This window comes from Cydia splendana, chromosome 25 (assembly GCF_910591565.1).
Source record: "Cydia splendana chromosome 25, ilCydSple1.2, whole genome shotgun sequence".
NCBI lineage: Eukaryota > Metazoa > Arthropoda > Insecta > Lepidoptera > Tortricidae > Cydia > Cydia splendana.
Genome location: NC_085984.1, coordinates 1,354,353 through 1,371,361, shown reverse-complemented (window position 1 = coordinate 1,371,361; position 17,009 = coordinate 1,354,353). Strand labels below are relative to the sequence as shown.

The 17,009-nt window shown below is 36.9% G+C and overlaps 2 protein-coding genes across 3 annotated transcripts in view; one reads left to right on the top strand and one right to left on the bottom strand.

Moving 5' to 3' along the window:
- LOC134802683 (protein prune homolog 2) overlaps positions 1 to 13,687 on the bottom strand; it is a 35,414-nt gene extending 21,727 nt beyond the window's left edge. The window contains exons 1-4 of the mRNA XM_063775316.1: positions 13,565 to 13,687; positions 4,077 to 4,755; positions 3,355 to 3,444; positions 889 to 1,035 (exon numbers count right to left, since the gene is read on the bottom strand). Of these exons, the coding sequence (XP_063631386.1) occupies positions 889 to 1,035; positions 3,355 to 3,444; positions 4,077 to 4,755; positions 13,565 to 13,569 (921 nt within the window). The 5' untranslated portion in view covers positions 13,570 to 13,687. The remainder of the gene's footprint in view (positions 1 to 888; positions 1,036 to 3,354; positions 3,445 to 4,076; positions 4,756 to 13,564) is intronic.
- A 751-nt stretch (positions 13,688 to 14,438) lies between these two features.
- LOC134802802 (uncharacterized) lies at positions 14,439 to 16,861 on the top strand. Of its 2 annotated transcripts, XM_063775518.1 has the most exons (7): positions 14,439 to 14,454; positions 14,858 to 14,935; positions 15,010 to 15,136; positions 15,254 to 15,321; positions 15,457 to 15,556; positions 15,734 to 15,858; positions 16,091 to 16,861. In XM_063775518.1, the coding sequence occupies exons 2-7, from the start codon at positions 14,866 to 14,868 to the stop codon at positions 16,339 to 16,341; spliced, it is 741 nt and encodes a 246-aa protein (XP_063631588.1). In that variant the 5' UTR covers positions 14,439 to 14,454; positions 14,858 to 14,865; the 3' UTR covers positions 16,342 to 16,861. The 2 variants fall into 2 exon arrangements, with proteins under 2 accessions (XP_063631588.1, XP_063631589.1); XM_063775519.1 differs by lacking the exon at positions 14,439 to 14,454 and having other exon boundaries at positions 14,788 to 14,935; positions 15,734 to 15,852.
- The last annotated feature ends 148 nt before the right edge of the window (positions 16,862 to 17,009 follow it).

The following is a 17,009-nucleotide window of genomic DNA, read 5'->3' as shown; positions in this document are numbered from 1 at the left end:
CTAATTGATAACCTCCTCCTTTTGAGATTTGGAAGTCGGTTAAAAAGAACTGACTTCGCTACAAGTTTATATGACATCATTTCATGGTCTTCATCAGCAGTTAAGAGGAAAGGGGATGACCGGCGACCTGATTAGTAGGTATAAGCCGTATAAGGTTTAGGAGCGAAAGACAAATTCCATACAAATATTTAAAAGCTCCTATCTCTTATAAGTAATAACTTAAATATAAACTAGGGGCATAACTGTGGTGAAGATGGTCACTTTTCTTTACTATATGACACCTATTTCAGTTTATAATTATAACTAGCGACCCACCCCGGCTTCGCACGGGTTAACAAATTATACACCTAAACCTTCCTCAAGAATCACTCTATTGATATGTGAAAACCGCATGAAAATCCGTTCAGTAGTTTTTGAGTTTATCGCGAACAAACATACAAACACACAAACAGACAGACGCGGCGAGGACATTGTTTTATAAGGGTTAGTGACAATTATGTAGTTAGAAAAAGTATTTTCATCACACTCGCTTAGTAAATGTGGAATTGCACGCAGGTTTAGCGGGAGTTATAGAAAAAGCGTTCTCCCTAGGGAGTTATGAAATTTCTAGTGCCATAATTAACAGTTTTTTGTCTTTATACTTAATTTTTGTATCGCAAGTGTGATGCAAAACATTGTGTGTAACTCGTGGCGTAATAATATTGCAAACTCGGGTCTATAAATCGCTCCGGCAAGCTGTCGCGATTTAACTTACTCTCGTTTGCAATATTCAACTTACGCCCCATAACTCGGGTCTATAAATTGCTCCGGCAAGCCGTCGCGATTTAACTTACTCTCGTTTGCAATATTCAACTTACGCCCCATGTTGCACAATGTACTATAACATACCAGTTGTATCCTGCGGCGTTGCGCGGCGGGGCTCCTCGCTTGCGGCGTGGGTCTCAGGGCCACGCTGCCCGTGTAAGGGTCCAAGAGGGCCTGGTATGCTGACCGGTCTTCCTGCGATGATGATACTACGTCGGGGGAATCCAGGTCCTAAGGGGCAGGGGAAAGTATTTAGTGAGGGTGCCAAAGAGTCCCTTATTTCAAAGAGAATTTGGAATAGAGGTGGATTGTCAAAGTAAATTATGTAGCCACAGTAAACTTACTGCCATCTTTCGACAGAAGATTAAAACTGTTAGAACGCCATTTGACTTTGATCCTTATTCTTTCATTGATATGCACTAATTTGTAGGGATGTACCGACTAGTCGCCGACTAGTCGGGAAAGCCGACAATCCGGCCACGTTTGTAGTTGGCGATTAGTCGGCGACTAGTCGGCAAAAATGGCCGATTAGTCGGCACTTTATTAGTGAAAGAAAAACAGAAATAAAGAAATCAACAGTCAATATTTACCATATGTTTTATTTTACTAAAATACCTATTCAGGCTGCATACGAAAACTTTTGTGCATATAATTGACCATTTGATCGTTATCGTATGTTGGTGGGCTGGTGTTTTCCTCGACAGGTCGATCTCAACTGATTCTCGTGTAATTTCAGGTGCAAATTTGATATTTTTTTTTTCTTATTATTCAGTTTTTGTTTTTTTAATGGTGGAGCCATGAGGAAATTTTAATGTTATTGCCAAATTTAAAGACTTAGACAAGGCACGTTGTTCGTAAAGACGCTGACCACAGGGGATAGGATCTTAACTGGCGACTACGTACGGGAAATAGAGCCTTGGAAATACCTCCTACAAGCTGTACTGACGGTCTGCACAGGATCGCAAAATAAAAGAACTAAAGACAGAAATTTAACGTCCATGTGTCTATGTATAATTTGTAATTTAACTGGTTGATTGATGTAAATAAATGTATTTTCTTTCTTTCTTTCTTTCAAATTGAACGAGGATTCATGTGATAGGTCTTTGAACCTGTAGAGAACACCTTTTAGCCAAGCTAATATGATGAATAGCGCAACCAAAGGAGCAAAACTATTGTTTTTCACCTGAACTTATACGAACCTAATGATCTGGCCGACTAGCCGACTAGTCGGCCGACTAATCGGCCATTCGAGCGCCGATTAATCGGCTAGTCGGCCAAATCAACAGTCGGCACATCACTACTAATTTGTTAAATATTGAAATTAACGCCATCTACTCGACACTAGGCCAAAGGTATGGTGCAATCTTTTCAAGCGATGGCGCTAGAACCTTTGGCCAACTGTCGAGTAGATGGCGATAATTACAATATTTAACAAATTAACACATCATAATCAGTGAAAGAATAAGGACAAAGTCAAATGGCGTTCTATCAGTTTTAATCTTCTGTCGAAAGATGGCAGTAAATGTACTGTGGCTAGATAATTTACCATGACAGTAACTCTCTATACACTCTACTCTCTTTGCTTATATCAATATGAGATCGGAGCCATTAACAATATTAACAATATTATCCCCGACATCTCTGTCAATTATCTCTTTGTCAAGTTATAGGTACAGATGTAATGCATAATTGTTTTCCATCGCATTTTCTCGGAAACGTTCGTATTTGTCATGCTACTTCAGTCAACCTCAGTACTTTTTGTACTTAAACTGACTGAAATAGCAAGACACGTTCGTACGTTTCCGTGAAAATACGAAGGAAAATAATTATGCACTACATCTGTACCTATAACTTGACGAAGAGATACTTGACAGAGATGTCGGGGATAATATTGATATGTCGGCGGCCGATCGTAAGATCAGGCATATCGTGAAATTCCTAGGCATATCGTGAAACGTGAAACTCTTTGACTCGTTCCCTGAGTCGACGGAGCCCCGCTACGCGGGGCTCCTATTTCTGGGCAGTTTGCCCTTCGGGCATCTGAAGCAACCTAACGAACCTATCCTACCTACATATTGGTTTGATGTGACTATCGTCAAAACATTACACAGGAGCATTACGATCTGCCTGATCGTACGATCGGCCTACGACATATATTAAGTCAGTGCTGCCTACCATCGAATTAATACACAATATGCAATAATTAATATACAATACACATGATGTCAATATTTGAAGCATGATTTAAACTAGTTCCAATGATTTATACCCCAATATTTGATTGGGCTAGAATTGAAAGGCTCGGAACCGGTTTTTTCTTCATACAAAAAATACCGGTATCATTACGTTCTTTGGTTTATTATTTCATTTTAATGGGACAATCTAATACTACGAAGTTGTTACCTAAACACATGATTCAGTCCTACGTAAAGAGTATAAAATAATTAAAATTTTTGGGACATTTCAGGGTTAAAAATCACCGGTTCCGAGCCCTGCTCGGAACGACTCATATTTCTAAAAGATTCCTACGTAAATTATGGTTGAACATACATTAGGTGCTTTGATGGTGGTCTTCAACTCGATGGGCAGGTCGAAATTGGGCCTCGGTCTGTGGGCGGGGGACTCACACCATTCAGCCACCTGGTAATAATAATATAACAATCATAATGGCTGGACACCTAAAAGATGTACGCAGTCTTAAAAATGTAGTGCATAATTATTTTGCATCGTATTTTTAGGGAACCGTACAAAAAGTACTGAGGTTGACTGAAGTAACATGACAAATACTCTCTCATGAAATGATCTGAGAAAATACGATGGAAAACAATTATGCACTATTTCTGCACTATGTCACTAAGACAAATATCCATATTTTATTTTAACTAAGTAGTGAGATTTTGTCACTTATGTGGTCTTCTTCTTCTTCCTCGCGTTATCCCGACATTTTGCCACGGCGCATGGGAGAGTGTTTTCACTTATGTGGTAATTAATAAAAAATAAATAAAAATTCCAGCTGATTTCTCTATTCGAAATGGAATTCCAAGATCCACCGCCAGGATCCTGACAATGGGACGTACACACTTTAAAACAAAAAATATTTATGGTCCATTTGTGTGAAAAATCGGATAATGCATGTTTTTAAAATAAGATTCCGACGAATTGAGAACCTCCTCATTTTTAGAAGTCGGTTAAAAAGGCTAAATAAATCATTTACAGATCTTAACGCCTCGAGAAACTCTGTTCAAAGTCGGTTAAAAACATATTTCACTCACCCCCGAATGAAACTCTTCAACCTCCTGAATCTCCTCATTCCTCCTCGGCGTACTCTGCCCAGTGACCCTCAACACCTCCAACCTGTTCACACCCTCCCCCTTACTCTCCACCCCCTTCCTCTGAATCTTCTTCTCAATCTTCGCCACGTCAGGCGGACTCGTTACATCTAAAGCGTTACTTAAAATATGACTTTCGGCTGTTGTAAAATTATCATTGAAATATAAATTGTTTTTACTAGTATTACGCTCGGGACTGTAAAAGCCGTTAGTTTCGTTCTTCTCATCTTCTATGCTTGATAAACTCAAGTCCTTCTCATCTGTTCTCTTTGGTATTAAGTCCGGATAGTTTTCATCGGGACTCGCTAACCCCATGAGAGGATGATCCGTTGTCGATGTAAGTGTCGAACTAAATTTTGGACTTAAACTTAAATTCTTCGGTCTATTCGAATTTTCTATTGAGATCTTTAAATTATTCATACTATTAATTAAATTATCATTATCTTTAATTATACTTTTATTATCATTTTCTAAGTTGACTGGGTTTTGCAGGCGGAGAACGGGGTCTGTGGTCTCCGGGTCTTCGTAGTCGGAGAGCGAGCTGGGTGTGTGCTGGGACTCGGAGCCGGTGTCCATCTTCTCGTCTGAGGATTGGGAGTCTTCATGCAGATGAGTGCTGGTGCTAGAACAATGTTTAATGTCTAGTTACAGACGTAGTGCATAATTGTTTTCCATCGTATTTTCACGGAAACGCACGAACGTGTTATGCTATTTCAGTCAGTCTCAGTACAATAAGTACTGAGGTTGACAGAAGTAGCATGACAAATACTAACGTTTCCGAGAAAATACTATGGCAAACGATTATGCACTACATGTGTAGTTGTCTGAAACCATGGAAAAATATAATGGGTTAATCTTAAGACGAATTGGAGCCAAAGAATTCTCATGTGGCACCCAACAGATGCTCACACAGACCCTCAATTAACACGATGGGAAGACGAAATTATACTCAAAGTGGGACCACTCTGGACAAGGGTGGCGCGAGAGAGGAAATACTGGAAGGAGTTGGAGGAGGCCTTTGCCGACAGTATATTAAGTATTATGTGCCTAATTATAACACTGACAATTTATGATTAATACAAATAAAATGGATATGATATGATATGATATGAAGAGTCTCTCGGGACAATTTACTAAAAATTTTACACAAACAAGCCTCAGGTTAATAATATATGTACAGGGTAATCAATGATCCACCCTGTATATTTTTAAACAACCAATCATACGGAAATAGAAAAAAAATCCAAACTGGACAAAAAACACAAAATGTTACTAACCTAGGTAGTTTCTAAAATCAGACACAAAGTATCTTGTTTTTAAAGTGAAATGGTTCTATTGTCCACGGTTCACACGCAATGTCTACTAATTGTTAGTAGTCAATGCCCAACACAATAGGCTTGTGTCGGTCATGAACTAAGAACTGTTAAGAATGAAATCCCATAAAGGACCGAAAGGAACTAAATCTTTTTACACGCTCTTAATCGGTCTTTAGGTCCTTTAGTTCAGTGGGATGGGTGAGCACTTGACGCGAGTGAAACAGAAAATAGACTGAACGAAATGGTTCACAATGACGCTGGCACGAGTGCGAACGAGATAAAAGAGTGACAAACAGTCCTAAACCCGAAAAGTATGAAGAAAAATCAAATAGTTTTTCTATATTTTTTATTTTATTTGATTGTGTCTAGCTTTTTGATGTTTAACCGTCATATAGTATCGTACAAGTTGAATCGTAATTCAGTTGCCAAAGATTTAGAAAAAAACTACTGTAAAATCGATTCGTACATTCCCAGCTCTCAAAGACCGAACTGAACTAAAGGAACTAAAAGACCGAACAAGTTCGTTTGACCGATTGACCGAGAGCGGAGCGCTCTCTGTAGTGACCGAGCAGGCACAAGCCTACAACACAATAATGTACCATTACCCACACTGTTAACTGTACATCGGTGGACCTTATGCCTTTTGTAATAAGGTCCCACGATGTACAGTTAGGAGTGTTGCTGTCTGTACGTACATTACATGCAAATGAGACACAAAATAAGGAAAGGGGAAAGTGGAACCATTGTATTACATTCACAAAATTATCTATGGCGACAGTGGACAGTCATAAATATGAACGCATTTCACCTTATGTTAAAAATTTGAAAACTAATCTACCTATATTTATTTACAATATTTTTTTTTTCTACTCGTCGACTGTAATTCTTGAATTAAGATTTCTTATACCAAACTGCAATTGGGTATTTTTAATGTATGGGCTCCCAACTCAACTATAATATTCATTTCGATGCAGTTTAGTCAACTATAATGAAATTGACCAATCATAGCTCGCCGCGATCAAGAGAGGACGAAACAAAACCATAGCTCAAATTAATTATTTTAGGTTGTATAGTAGAGCTCGGCGGCCGGGTCGCGTACCAGTATGAAGGTATCGCGGCAGCTCGCGAATCTTAGCTGTATACTTTTGGTTTGGTTTGTTTGTAAGATTCTACTATGTAGTTTAAAGCATTATTTTTGTTGACTAGTAGAAAAAGTAGAAATAGTGATATAATCAAGCTTTTCAATCTCGTACCTTACTTAGGCAACTCAGCAAGCTTCGTTGCCTAAACACGGTACTCGACTGAAAAACTCTCTATTATATCACGATTGTATAAAATACTATTTACTAGTATACCTCAACATTGCATTCTATAGAAAATGATTATTTATATCATAATACAGGATGGCTACAAAATAACTGCATTCCCGTTGCCAAGGAGGTTTTGGGATTATTGGGTTTTAAGCAACTTGTAGTATGGGACCAACCCCGAAATCGCGAAAAAACTATTTACCATCCCATTCTTCTTCTTCTTCTTCTTTTTACGGGCTATATAATATTAAAGGCTCCAAAGCCTATGTATCACTGCGACCATTCCTGATCTATTGTGATCGCCATCTACTACAACTCTCGATCCAAACCTGCAACTTCAAACAGCTGCAGGATCTTTTTGGTCTCGAGAGACTTTACCTCCTCCGGGCGCAATATGTGTCCGCCCAGGATTAGGTCACGAGTACGCATTAGGCAAGGGCACTCTGTGAGGATGTGCAAGGGCGTCTCCTCTGCCTCCATACAGAGTCTGCACCGCCCCATGTCACGTTTCCCCATAGTGTGCATGTGCTTATTTAGGCCGCAATGCCCAGTAAGCTAAGGCGTTCGAGGACGCCTTTTTGCTGAAGGCCTTGATAAGCGCTTTGGAATGGTTCAAACCTGTTGTTTCTCTCCAGAGTTGAATGGTTTTGTAGTGACAGTAGGTCTTTAGGGTGAGCCGCGTTAGGCTTTTGGGAATAAGACGGACCACTATTGGGAACAAAAAGGCTCAGGACTGTAGTTCTTCCCCTTAGCCCCTGCTCGCGCGAGTTCGTCGGCCTTCTCGTTTCCTACGATACCCGCATGCCCCGGGACCCAACGTAGAACAACCTTGTTCCTGGCGCCAAGGTTGTTCAATAGTTGCCTGCAGTTCTCAACCAGCCTCGATGTGGTGACATCAGAGGTTAGGGCTAAGAGTGCCGTCTGGCTATCCGAATGGATATAGATAGTGTGGTTGCCGTAGTTGCTTTGCAGATTGATTGACGCACATTCTAGAATGGCGTACCTATACCTCTGGCTGGAATATGGAGCAAAAACGTCCTAGGTTTAAGCTGATACTTTTCCTAGGCGATGCTTCACCATATACTCCGCAGCCTACTTCAGATCCGGATTTGGAGCCATCAGTGTACCACCTCAGGCTTCCTTCTTTCCACTTAATTTGACTGTTTGACCAGTCCTCCCTTTTGGGGAGTTCCACTGAGTAAAGCTACCGTCCCATAGAAAATGGACCAGCCAAAATGTATGAAACAACCAAATTTTTTTTTCCCAAAACCTCCCTGGCAATGGGAATGCAATTATTTTTTAGCCACCATGTATACAAATGATTTGCCTATTGTATGAGACAGCATTTTTTTATGAGTTTTCGAGGTTGGCCCTATTCCTAGTAAAATTTGTTCAGATATACGTGACCTATATATTCACCCCTCAGAGTGGTCAGACATAACAGAATCACTCACTATCAGGGCTCAGAACCGGTTTTTTTTTTTAATCCCTAAATGGCCCAATATTTTTAATAATTTTATGATTTTTCCGTAGGACTGAATATGTATTTAGGTAACGACTTCGTATTATTAGATTGACCCATCAATAATGAAATAATAAACCAAAGAACGAAAAAGAACGTAATAATACCGGTATTTTTTGTATGAAGAAAAAACCGGTTCCAAGCCTTGCTCACTATAATCTCCTTTTGGGTTATTTCACTAAAATGTAATAAATGTGGGTCACGAATTTATAGCATATTTTTTCATATAATTAGGTAAAATTTTAGCTAGGGATAAAGCAAAATTTAATTAGAAATTAATTAAGGCATAAATTTACATTGTGAATTAAAATAACATGCAAATAAAATAAACTCACATAATGATAGTTGTTTATAGATGTAGTGCATAAATGTTTTCCATCGTATTTTGTCGGAAACGTTCGTATTTGTCACGCTACTTCAGTCAACCTCGGTACTTTTTGTACCGAGACTGACTGAAATAGCAAGACACGTTCGTGTATTTCCGTAAAATCATGGAAAATAATTATGCACTACATCTTTAACAAAGAGTGATTAAAAAAAACCGGCCAAGTTCGAGTCGGGCTCGCACACGAAGGGTTCCGTACCATTATCTATAAAAACGGTCACCCATCCAAGTACTGACCCCGCCCGACGTTGCTTAACTACGGTCAAAAATCACGTTTGTTGTAAGGGAGCCCCACATACATCTTTATTTTATTCTGTTTTTAGTATTTGTTGTTATAGCGGCAACAGAAATACATCATCTGTGAAAATTTCAGCTGTCTAGCTATCACAGATCACGAGATACAGCCTGGTGACAGACGGACGGACGGACGGACGGACGGACAGCGGAGTTTTAGTAATAGGGTCCATTTTACCCTTTGGGTACGGAACCCTAAAAACTAGTTATCTCTATGGTATTCATAAACGCGCTACAAACATCAATTAGCTAATAACTGTTTGTCCTTATCTGTCATTTTGACTTATGTATTTGTAAGAAAGTGGTAAAACATAATTTAACTAAATCAGTCCCGTAAAGTTATATGAATAAGGGGGATAGACTCTACAGTTGCCCGAACCACAGGGGTAATCCTTAAGAATCAATGAATATCATAGATTTAGACATTTTAGACACCCGTTAAGAAACTGGTTAATTTGTTTATTCTATTGGTAAACTAGACGTAAACCCTTTAGACTGGTCTTATTTTTGTAAAATTCGATTTCGACTGGCAAATCATATTACTTTTTAGCAACCGGTTTTTTTAACCTAATTAGACCCCGCTGAATCCGATTTGTCGGTTGCTTGATCGAATTCTTGACCGGAAGTGAGATATTTGATATAAAAGGTCCCTTTTTTTAGTTTTTCGTAAATAACTCTTAAGGTGGCTCATAGCCAAAAATGTTCTACTAGATAAGTAATCTGCATAAAATTGCCTACAAGTATTCCGTACAAGTACATTCCGTACAATGTTTCGCTAGGAACAATATTCAAAGAGATATAAACGCAGGAAAGTTAATTATAATCACTTCTAAGGTCCCTTTTTTTAGTTTTTCGTAAATCACTCGTAAACGGTGGCCAATATCAAAAAATGTTGTTAAAAGTTAATAATCTACACAAAATTTTGTACAAAAAAGATTCAATACACTTTTTCGCAGGGACCAATGTTTAAAAAGATAATAAAGAGGGAAAGTTAATTATAATAAAATCTAAGGTTCCTTGTTTTTATTTGTTCGTTAATAAATTGTAAAGTATGACTCATAGCAAAAAAAAATCTTATACATAAATAATAAACATAAATTTTCCTACAAGAAACATGTAGAACACTTTTCGCTAGGATCAATATTTAAAAAGACAAAGCAGCGGGAAAATTAATTATAATCAATGTCCCTTTTTAGTTTTTTGTAAATAACTCGTAAACGGTGTCCCATAGCAAAATAGGTTTTTAAGAATAAATTATCTACATAAAATTTTCTCCAAAAAACATTCTCAACACTTTTCTCTAGGATCAATATTTGAAACGATATTAAAGGAAGAAAGTTAATTACAATCAGGTGAACTGTTTTTAGTTTTTCGTAAATAACTCGTAAACGGTGGCCCGTTGCTAAACAATATTATACATAAATATTGAACATAACATTTTCCACAAAAAAGGTTCTGTACAGTTTTTCGCTACGATCAATATTTAATGAGGTATTAAAGGGGGTAAGTTAATTATTATAATCAATTTCCAGGCCCCTATTTTTAGTTATCCGTAAATAGCTCGTAAATGGTGGCCCATAGCAAAATAGGTTCTTAATGTTCTTATGAATAAAATATCTCGAGTTATCAACTTCTTCCCGCCGTGTACCGAAGGGTTCTCTACACTTTTTCGCTAGGATCAATATTTAATGAGGTATTAAAGGGGGAAAGTTAATTATAATCAATTCTACACATTATTTAACTTTCCCGCTTTAATAGCTTTTTTTATGTCGATTACTTATTTATAAGAACATTAAGAACCTATTTTGCTATGGGCCTCCGTTTACGAGTCATTTACGAAAAACTAAAAATACGGACCTGGAAATTGATTATTATTAACTTACCTCCTTTAATACCTCATTAAATATTGATCGTAGCGAAAAACTGTACAGAACCTTTTTTGTGGAAAATGTTATGTTCAATATTTATGTATAATATTGTTTAGCAACGGGCCACCGTTTACGAGTTATTTACGAAAAACTAAAAACAGTTCACCTGATTGTAATTAACTTTCTTCCTTTAATATCGTTTCAAATATTGATCCTAGAGAAAAGTGTTGAGAATGTTTTTTGGAGAAAATTTTATGTAAATAATTTATTCTTAAAAACCTATTTTGCTATGGGTCACCGTTTACGAGTTATTTACAAAAAACTAAAAAGGGACTTTAAAATTGATTATAATGAACATACCCGCTGCTTTGTCTTTTTAAATATTGATCCTAGCGAAAAGTGTTCTACATGTTTCTTGTAGGAAATTTTATGTTTATTATTTATGTGCAAGACTTATTTTTGCTTTGAGTCATACTTTTCAAATTATTAACGAAAAAGTAAAAACAAGGAATCTTAGAATTTATTATAATTAACTTTCCCTCTTTATCTTTTTAAATATTGATCCCTGCGAAAAGTGTACATAATCGTTTTTTTAGAAAATTTTGTGTAGATTATTAATGTTTAACAAGATTTTTTGATATTAGCCACTTTACAAGTTATTTACGAAACACTAAATAAAAGGGGCCTTAGAAGTGATTGTAATTAAATTTCCCGCGTTAATATCTCTTTAAATATTGATCCTAGCGAAATTTTTTACGAAATCTTTCTTGTAGACAATTTTATGCAGATTACTTATGTGTAAGAACATTTTTTGCTATGCGCCACCGTTTAGGAGTTATTTACGAAAAACTAAAAAAATCGGGCAAGTGCGAGTCGGACTCGCGCACGAAGGGTTCCGTACCATATAAAAAAAAAAAAACAAAATAAAAAGCAAAAAAAAAAAACGGTCACCCATCCAAGTACTGACCACTCCCGACGTTGCTTAACTTTGGTCAAAACTCACGTTTGTTGTATGGGAGCCCCATTTAAATCTTTATTTTATTCTGTTTTTAGTATTTGTTGTTATAGCGGCAACAGAAATACATCATCTGTGAAAATTTCAACTGTCTAGCTATCACGGTTCGTGAGATACAGCCTGGTGACAGACGGACGGACGGACGGACGGACGGACGGACGGACAGCGAAGTCTTAGTAATAGGGTCCCGTTTTACCCTTTGGGTACGGAACCCTAAAAAAGGGACCTTTAATATCAAACATCTCACTTCCGGTCAAGAATTCGATCAAGCAACCGGCAAATTCGGATTCAGCGGGGTCTAATTAGGTTAAAACCCGGTAACCAAAAAGTAATATGATTTGCCAGTTGAATCAAGAAGGACAGCGATTTTGAATTTTTATGTCTACTCTACTTCCATAAGAAGGGGTTTGTAACTAGCAGGACATAGGACATAGGTATACATATAATCTGATGATGGTCAACACAGTGGCGGATTTGCAGTGTTGGCCGCCCTAGGCCCTGTAGTAACTACTAGCCGCCCCTTTCTCAGCGCCCATCTTTAGACTGAATAGAATAGAAACATATTTATTGTATATCTGTTTTGTTACAAATTATGTCCGCTTAGCGGTTGTGGGTAAAATTACATATGTCTTAAAGATCTAGTAATTTAATCTATGTGTATATTTTACATGTTAGGTTATGGAGGAATTCAGAATTCATTCATAACAAAGGAGCCCTAGGAGGAATTTTACGCTTGCTGACGCGTTTACCCCTCCCTAGCTTATCTATATATGGCACTTCCCCGATTCTTGTGCTGAGCAACATTGGGTTGGATTGACCGTATCTTGTGGACGTTGGACCTGGAGTATCTAACCCTTGAATGCACAGTTTATCCAGTCTCCATATCATATCATGGTGTAGATCATGTACTCTTATGTGCCATGGGTCTTCATCAAGCATTTCCCATAGGGTAGATGTTGGGAGTGATAGACTTTAGACTGCCGCCTTGCTGCCGCCCCTAATATCTTGCCGCTCTAGGCCTGGACCTACTGGGCCTTAGGGCAAATCCGCCACTGATAGTCAAACCTATGATATTTTTTTCATTTTTCATTCTTTCAATTTTTTTTTTTATTATTTTTGAATATACATAATTATTCTAACAAATACAAAGAGGAGTTTACCCAATTGAACAGCAGAAGCAAAGAGGACAACAAAATATAATACAGATTTTTAGGGTTCCGTACCCAAAGGGTAAAACGGGACCCTATTACTAAGACGCCGCTGTCCGTCCGTCCGTCTGTCCGTCCGTCCGTCCGTCTGTCACCAGGCTGTATCTCACGAACCGTGATAGCTAGACAGTTGAAATTTTCACAGATGATGTATTTCTGTTGCCGCTATAACAACAAATACTAAAAAGTACGGAACCCTCGGTGGGCGAGTCCGACTCGCACTTGTCCGGTTTTTTTTTACTTGACTACTGGTTGTATTCAAAAGTTGAGGGTACATTGAGAAACATATAAAAGGGGGTACATATTCAATAATTTAAATAAAACGTCTTAAATCCATGTATATCGTATCAGTAGGATTATTTCAAGAGAACAATATCAATATAGACACAGGAAGTTAACTAAATCAATCAGATTTTAATATTTTTAATACACCCTAGTCCCTAACATTACAATTATTACAAATCGTGCTTTAATACCTACTGAAATACAAGTAATATACTGATAAACGCTTACCTCATCTGCGTTATGAGATTAAATTGAACCACTTCACACGAATATATTATTTACACGGACAAAGAAATAAGAATAAATAAAATAATCTCCGATATCAAATTGAATTGATTCAGTATTGGGCTTATATTACTTACTTTACTCTTTGTATTGGGCTTGACTTGACGTTTGGGATGCAACATAGATAATGAAACACATAGATACAACTCAGCGTTATTTGAGGTATAACTAAAATCGTTGAAATATGGTTATACGCAAGGAAACTTCTAAAATAAAAAATAAAATAAATAAAAAAATTAGGGTATCGTATGTTCTAACTGGAATTATGTAATAATAAAATACCTTGAGAAACCAAAACATATAATACGGATATTATAAATAATGGAATTGCTAAATGGTAATATGGATTCTTCTACACAGGTGCCATGGATTTTTTCACTAGAAAAATTAGACGTAAAGACCTATTAAATCATGTTAGAGTCAGACCGAGATAAGTCTGCAACGATTTTGGTAGCACACGTAGTGCAAGTGTTAATTTAATCGTCAAATTTCTATGAAATTATGACGCTACACTACGTTCGCCTGGCAAATGAAAGCACTGACTTCTGCATCAACTCGATTGATTTATGAATTGTAACCTATTCTTAGAATGGATCAATGATGTTTGAAACAATGGGTACCAGTATCGAATCAAGTACTCGCAAATGACTTGTATAATGGACTTTCAAATTGCCTCACATTTGTTCCTGAACTCTACATCTAGGTACTACACAGTAAAATCGAAATAGCTTTAAAATAGCAATTTTTATAGATTGGTACTTACCTAATAATAGCTTTTTTTGTCTACGCTGTGTGTTGAAAATAAATATATTTCGTTTATAAAACATCTTGCTGTAGGTATTACCTCTAAAACGTGTTTGGCTCTCCTTTTATTTTAATAATCGACTATAATAACAATCAAATCAAACAATCAAATCCCTACATATTTTGGAGCATATAACATGATTTGGCAAAAACAACGATCGACTGTTTTAAGGATTTTCGATTTGAATTCACGATGAGCATGAGTTTGTGGATTTTTTTCGCGGAAATTATCCGTTCTTCTCATAACAGCAAACAAATTCGTCCAGCCAAGTAACGATCGTGGGATTTCCGTTTGTTTTATAAATATTGATTCGAGGAAAGAGTATTAATACTCTGCGAAAAATGAAATAAGATCAGAAACGGTTGGTGCATTCATCGATAACTGCAAAGACAGGGTTTTTAATTTATTTTAACTGCCTCATTTTATTGCAGCGGCTAAAATGCATTTTAGCGGAGTATTAATGATGGCATATATGGTTTTACCTTCCGTTTTAGCTGAGGATGTCAGTTGTAAGTGTATAATTTTTAAATTATTGCCTTCCCTGGATAAAAGATTCTAATTTATCTTTTTATTTATATTTTAGATCAAGCTTGTGTAGATAAGTATTCAAGAAAAGGATATCAACCTTGGCAGGAGTGGTCGGATCATTACACTTGCCACCGGTATAGATGTGAAATCAGAGACGGAAAATACTTCATAGCTGCGGTTGGGTAAGACAAGCGACCGCAATATCTTTGTAGGAACTGCGCGGCGCTTATGTTTAGAAATAATGCAATAACTTATAGTTTAGTCATATTAAGGTGTAACTGGCATCATTATATTTTTAGTTGTCGAAAACCGAAAATCCCTGAAAATGCTTTGGAATGCCACGAATATATTGAAGATGAGAACGTGGGTGAGTGAACTGTATCACACAAAAAATTGATTTATTTAAGCTCTTGGAAACCAAAGGAAAAAAGACTTCCTGGTTTTAGTTTCTTCAATACATCAAATTTTAACAACCCTACATACACCCTATTTTTTTTTGTAGAATTCCCAACCTGCTGCGCTCGTCTGAGATGCGTTGTCGAAGTGAACGGGGATAGAATCGTTCAAACTAGAGGACAACCTGGAGAGCTGTTCCCTGATAAGTAAGAATGCATTTGTTTTTTTATGCAGTAACTGGCTGGCATTAAGAATCAAAAGAATTTGACCTAAGGTTACATGAAGCAACGCGCCTATTGAAGCTATCAGCTACCAAATATTTTTGCAATTGACTATCAAAGTTTCGTATAAGTAAACCGTTAAACCCATTCGTTTTATCCCAGGCCTTGGAAGGGTCAGCAGAATGAGCCGAACCCTGCCGTGGTCGGCATGGCAGGCATCCCGCAGCCCGTCACCACCGACCAACAAGGTCAAACGGCCCCTGGAATGTTCAACAGCAGAGGTGCGGGTAAGGCTAAATCGTCGTCGGTAATCCTTGGAAAGCCAAAATTCTCTTAAACATATTTTATCCAATTTAAAAATTTATATGTATTGTTAAAATATTTTAATTTGTAGCAATCATTTAGCATTATTTTAATCGAACATCAATAAACTCATTATTATTGGAATAATCTTTTATGCATTTTGTCCAATTTACTTACTTTACTGTACAGTTCATTAATAGGAGCTATTGCCAACAGCGGAGGGAACTGATATTAACGGAAGGCGCTATGTAGACCCATTCCCGACTCAGCAAATGCAAGAATCACCTCGCAAAAAGAGATCTCCGGCTCATATGATCTCTAAGAGAAACCAAGAAGCTGATGTATACCCTAACCATTCCATTCATCGAGCTAAAGTTCACGGCTTTGTCCCGGAAAAATACACGTCCTACTTCGCAACTGGCTCCAAAAGCCACGGCCATCCCAAATTATTTTTCAATTATTCTTAGTTTAAAAAATAATCATGCCTATCAACAATTTTATCTTATTAAATTCCTCACACTTCATGTTGAAAAATCAGTTGCAATAGCTTTAGGTACTAGTAATAAGATAAAATACTTTTATTTGTTTTGCTTGATCTTGAGTAATGTTTTCATACTCGTTGTTTTTTCAAACTTTGTTTAATAAACTATCTTAGGTTTGTTGAAAAAAATAATGCAATTAGAATAATGTTTCCTTGTCCGCTGTCCCATGTTGAATAATGTAATAGAGCTGACAAGTAAACTACTATAGTTTTCGTATTTTTCTGGAAATTAAAATATTTTGGATTATTCAAATACCATAGGGTTTTTATGTTTGAAACGGTATAAGAATAGATGATTTAGCACTAAAAATATAAGAGCACAATAATATTTAAAGCGTGTAAAGTTTTTTTGCTATGACTGCTATCCTTATTATATAATGAAACAAACTGTAATTTTCATTATGAATAGATGTATTTAATTCAATAAAATAATTTCTTTCACGGAACCCTTCATATTTTTTTACCATTTATTACGGATCAAAGTTATTCCAATGTTTTTAACAACATCTCGAACAAACTTGACAAACGTCAACTGTCAAATCAAAACGTCAAATCCACTCCACAACTCACTGGGGAATTGGGGATTTGTAGAAC

Coding starts and splice junctions, on each gene's coding strand:
- LOC134802802 (XM_063775518.1), top strand. CDS start 14,866: ATGCATTTTAGCGGAGTATTAATGATGGCATATATGGTTTTACCTTCC. Junction 15,557..15,733: donor GGAGAGCTGTTCCCTGATAA/GTAAGAATGCAT, acceptor GTTTTATCCCAG/GCCTTGGAAGGGTCAGCAGA. Junction 15,859..16,090: donor GTTCAACAGCAGAGGTGCGG/GTAAGGCTAAAT, acceptor TATTGCCAACAG/CGGAGGGAACTGATATTAAC.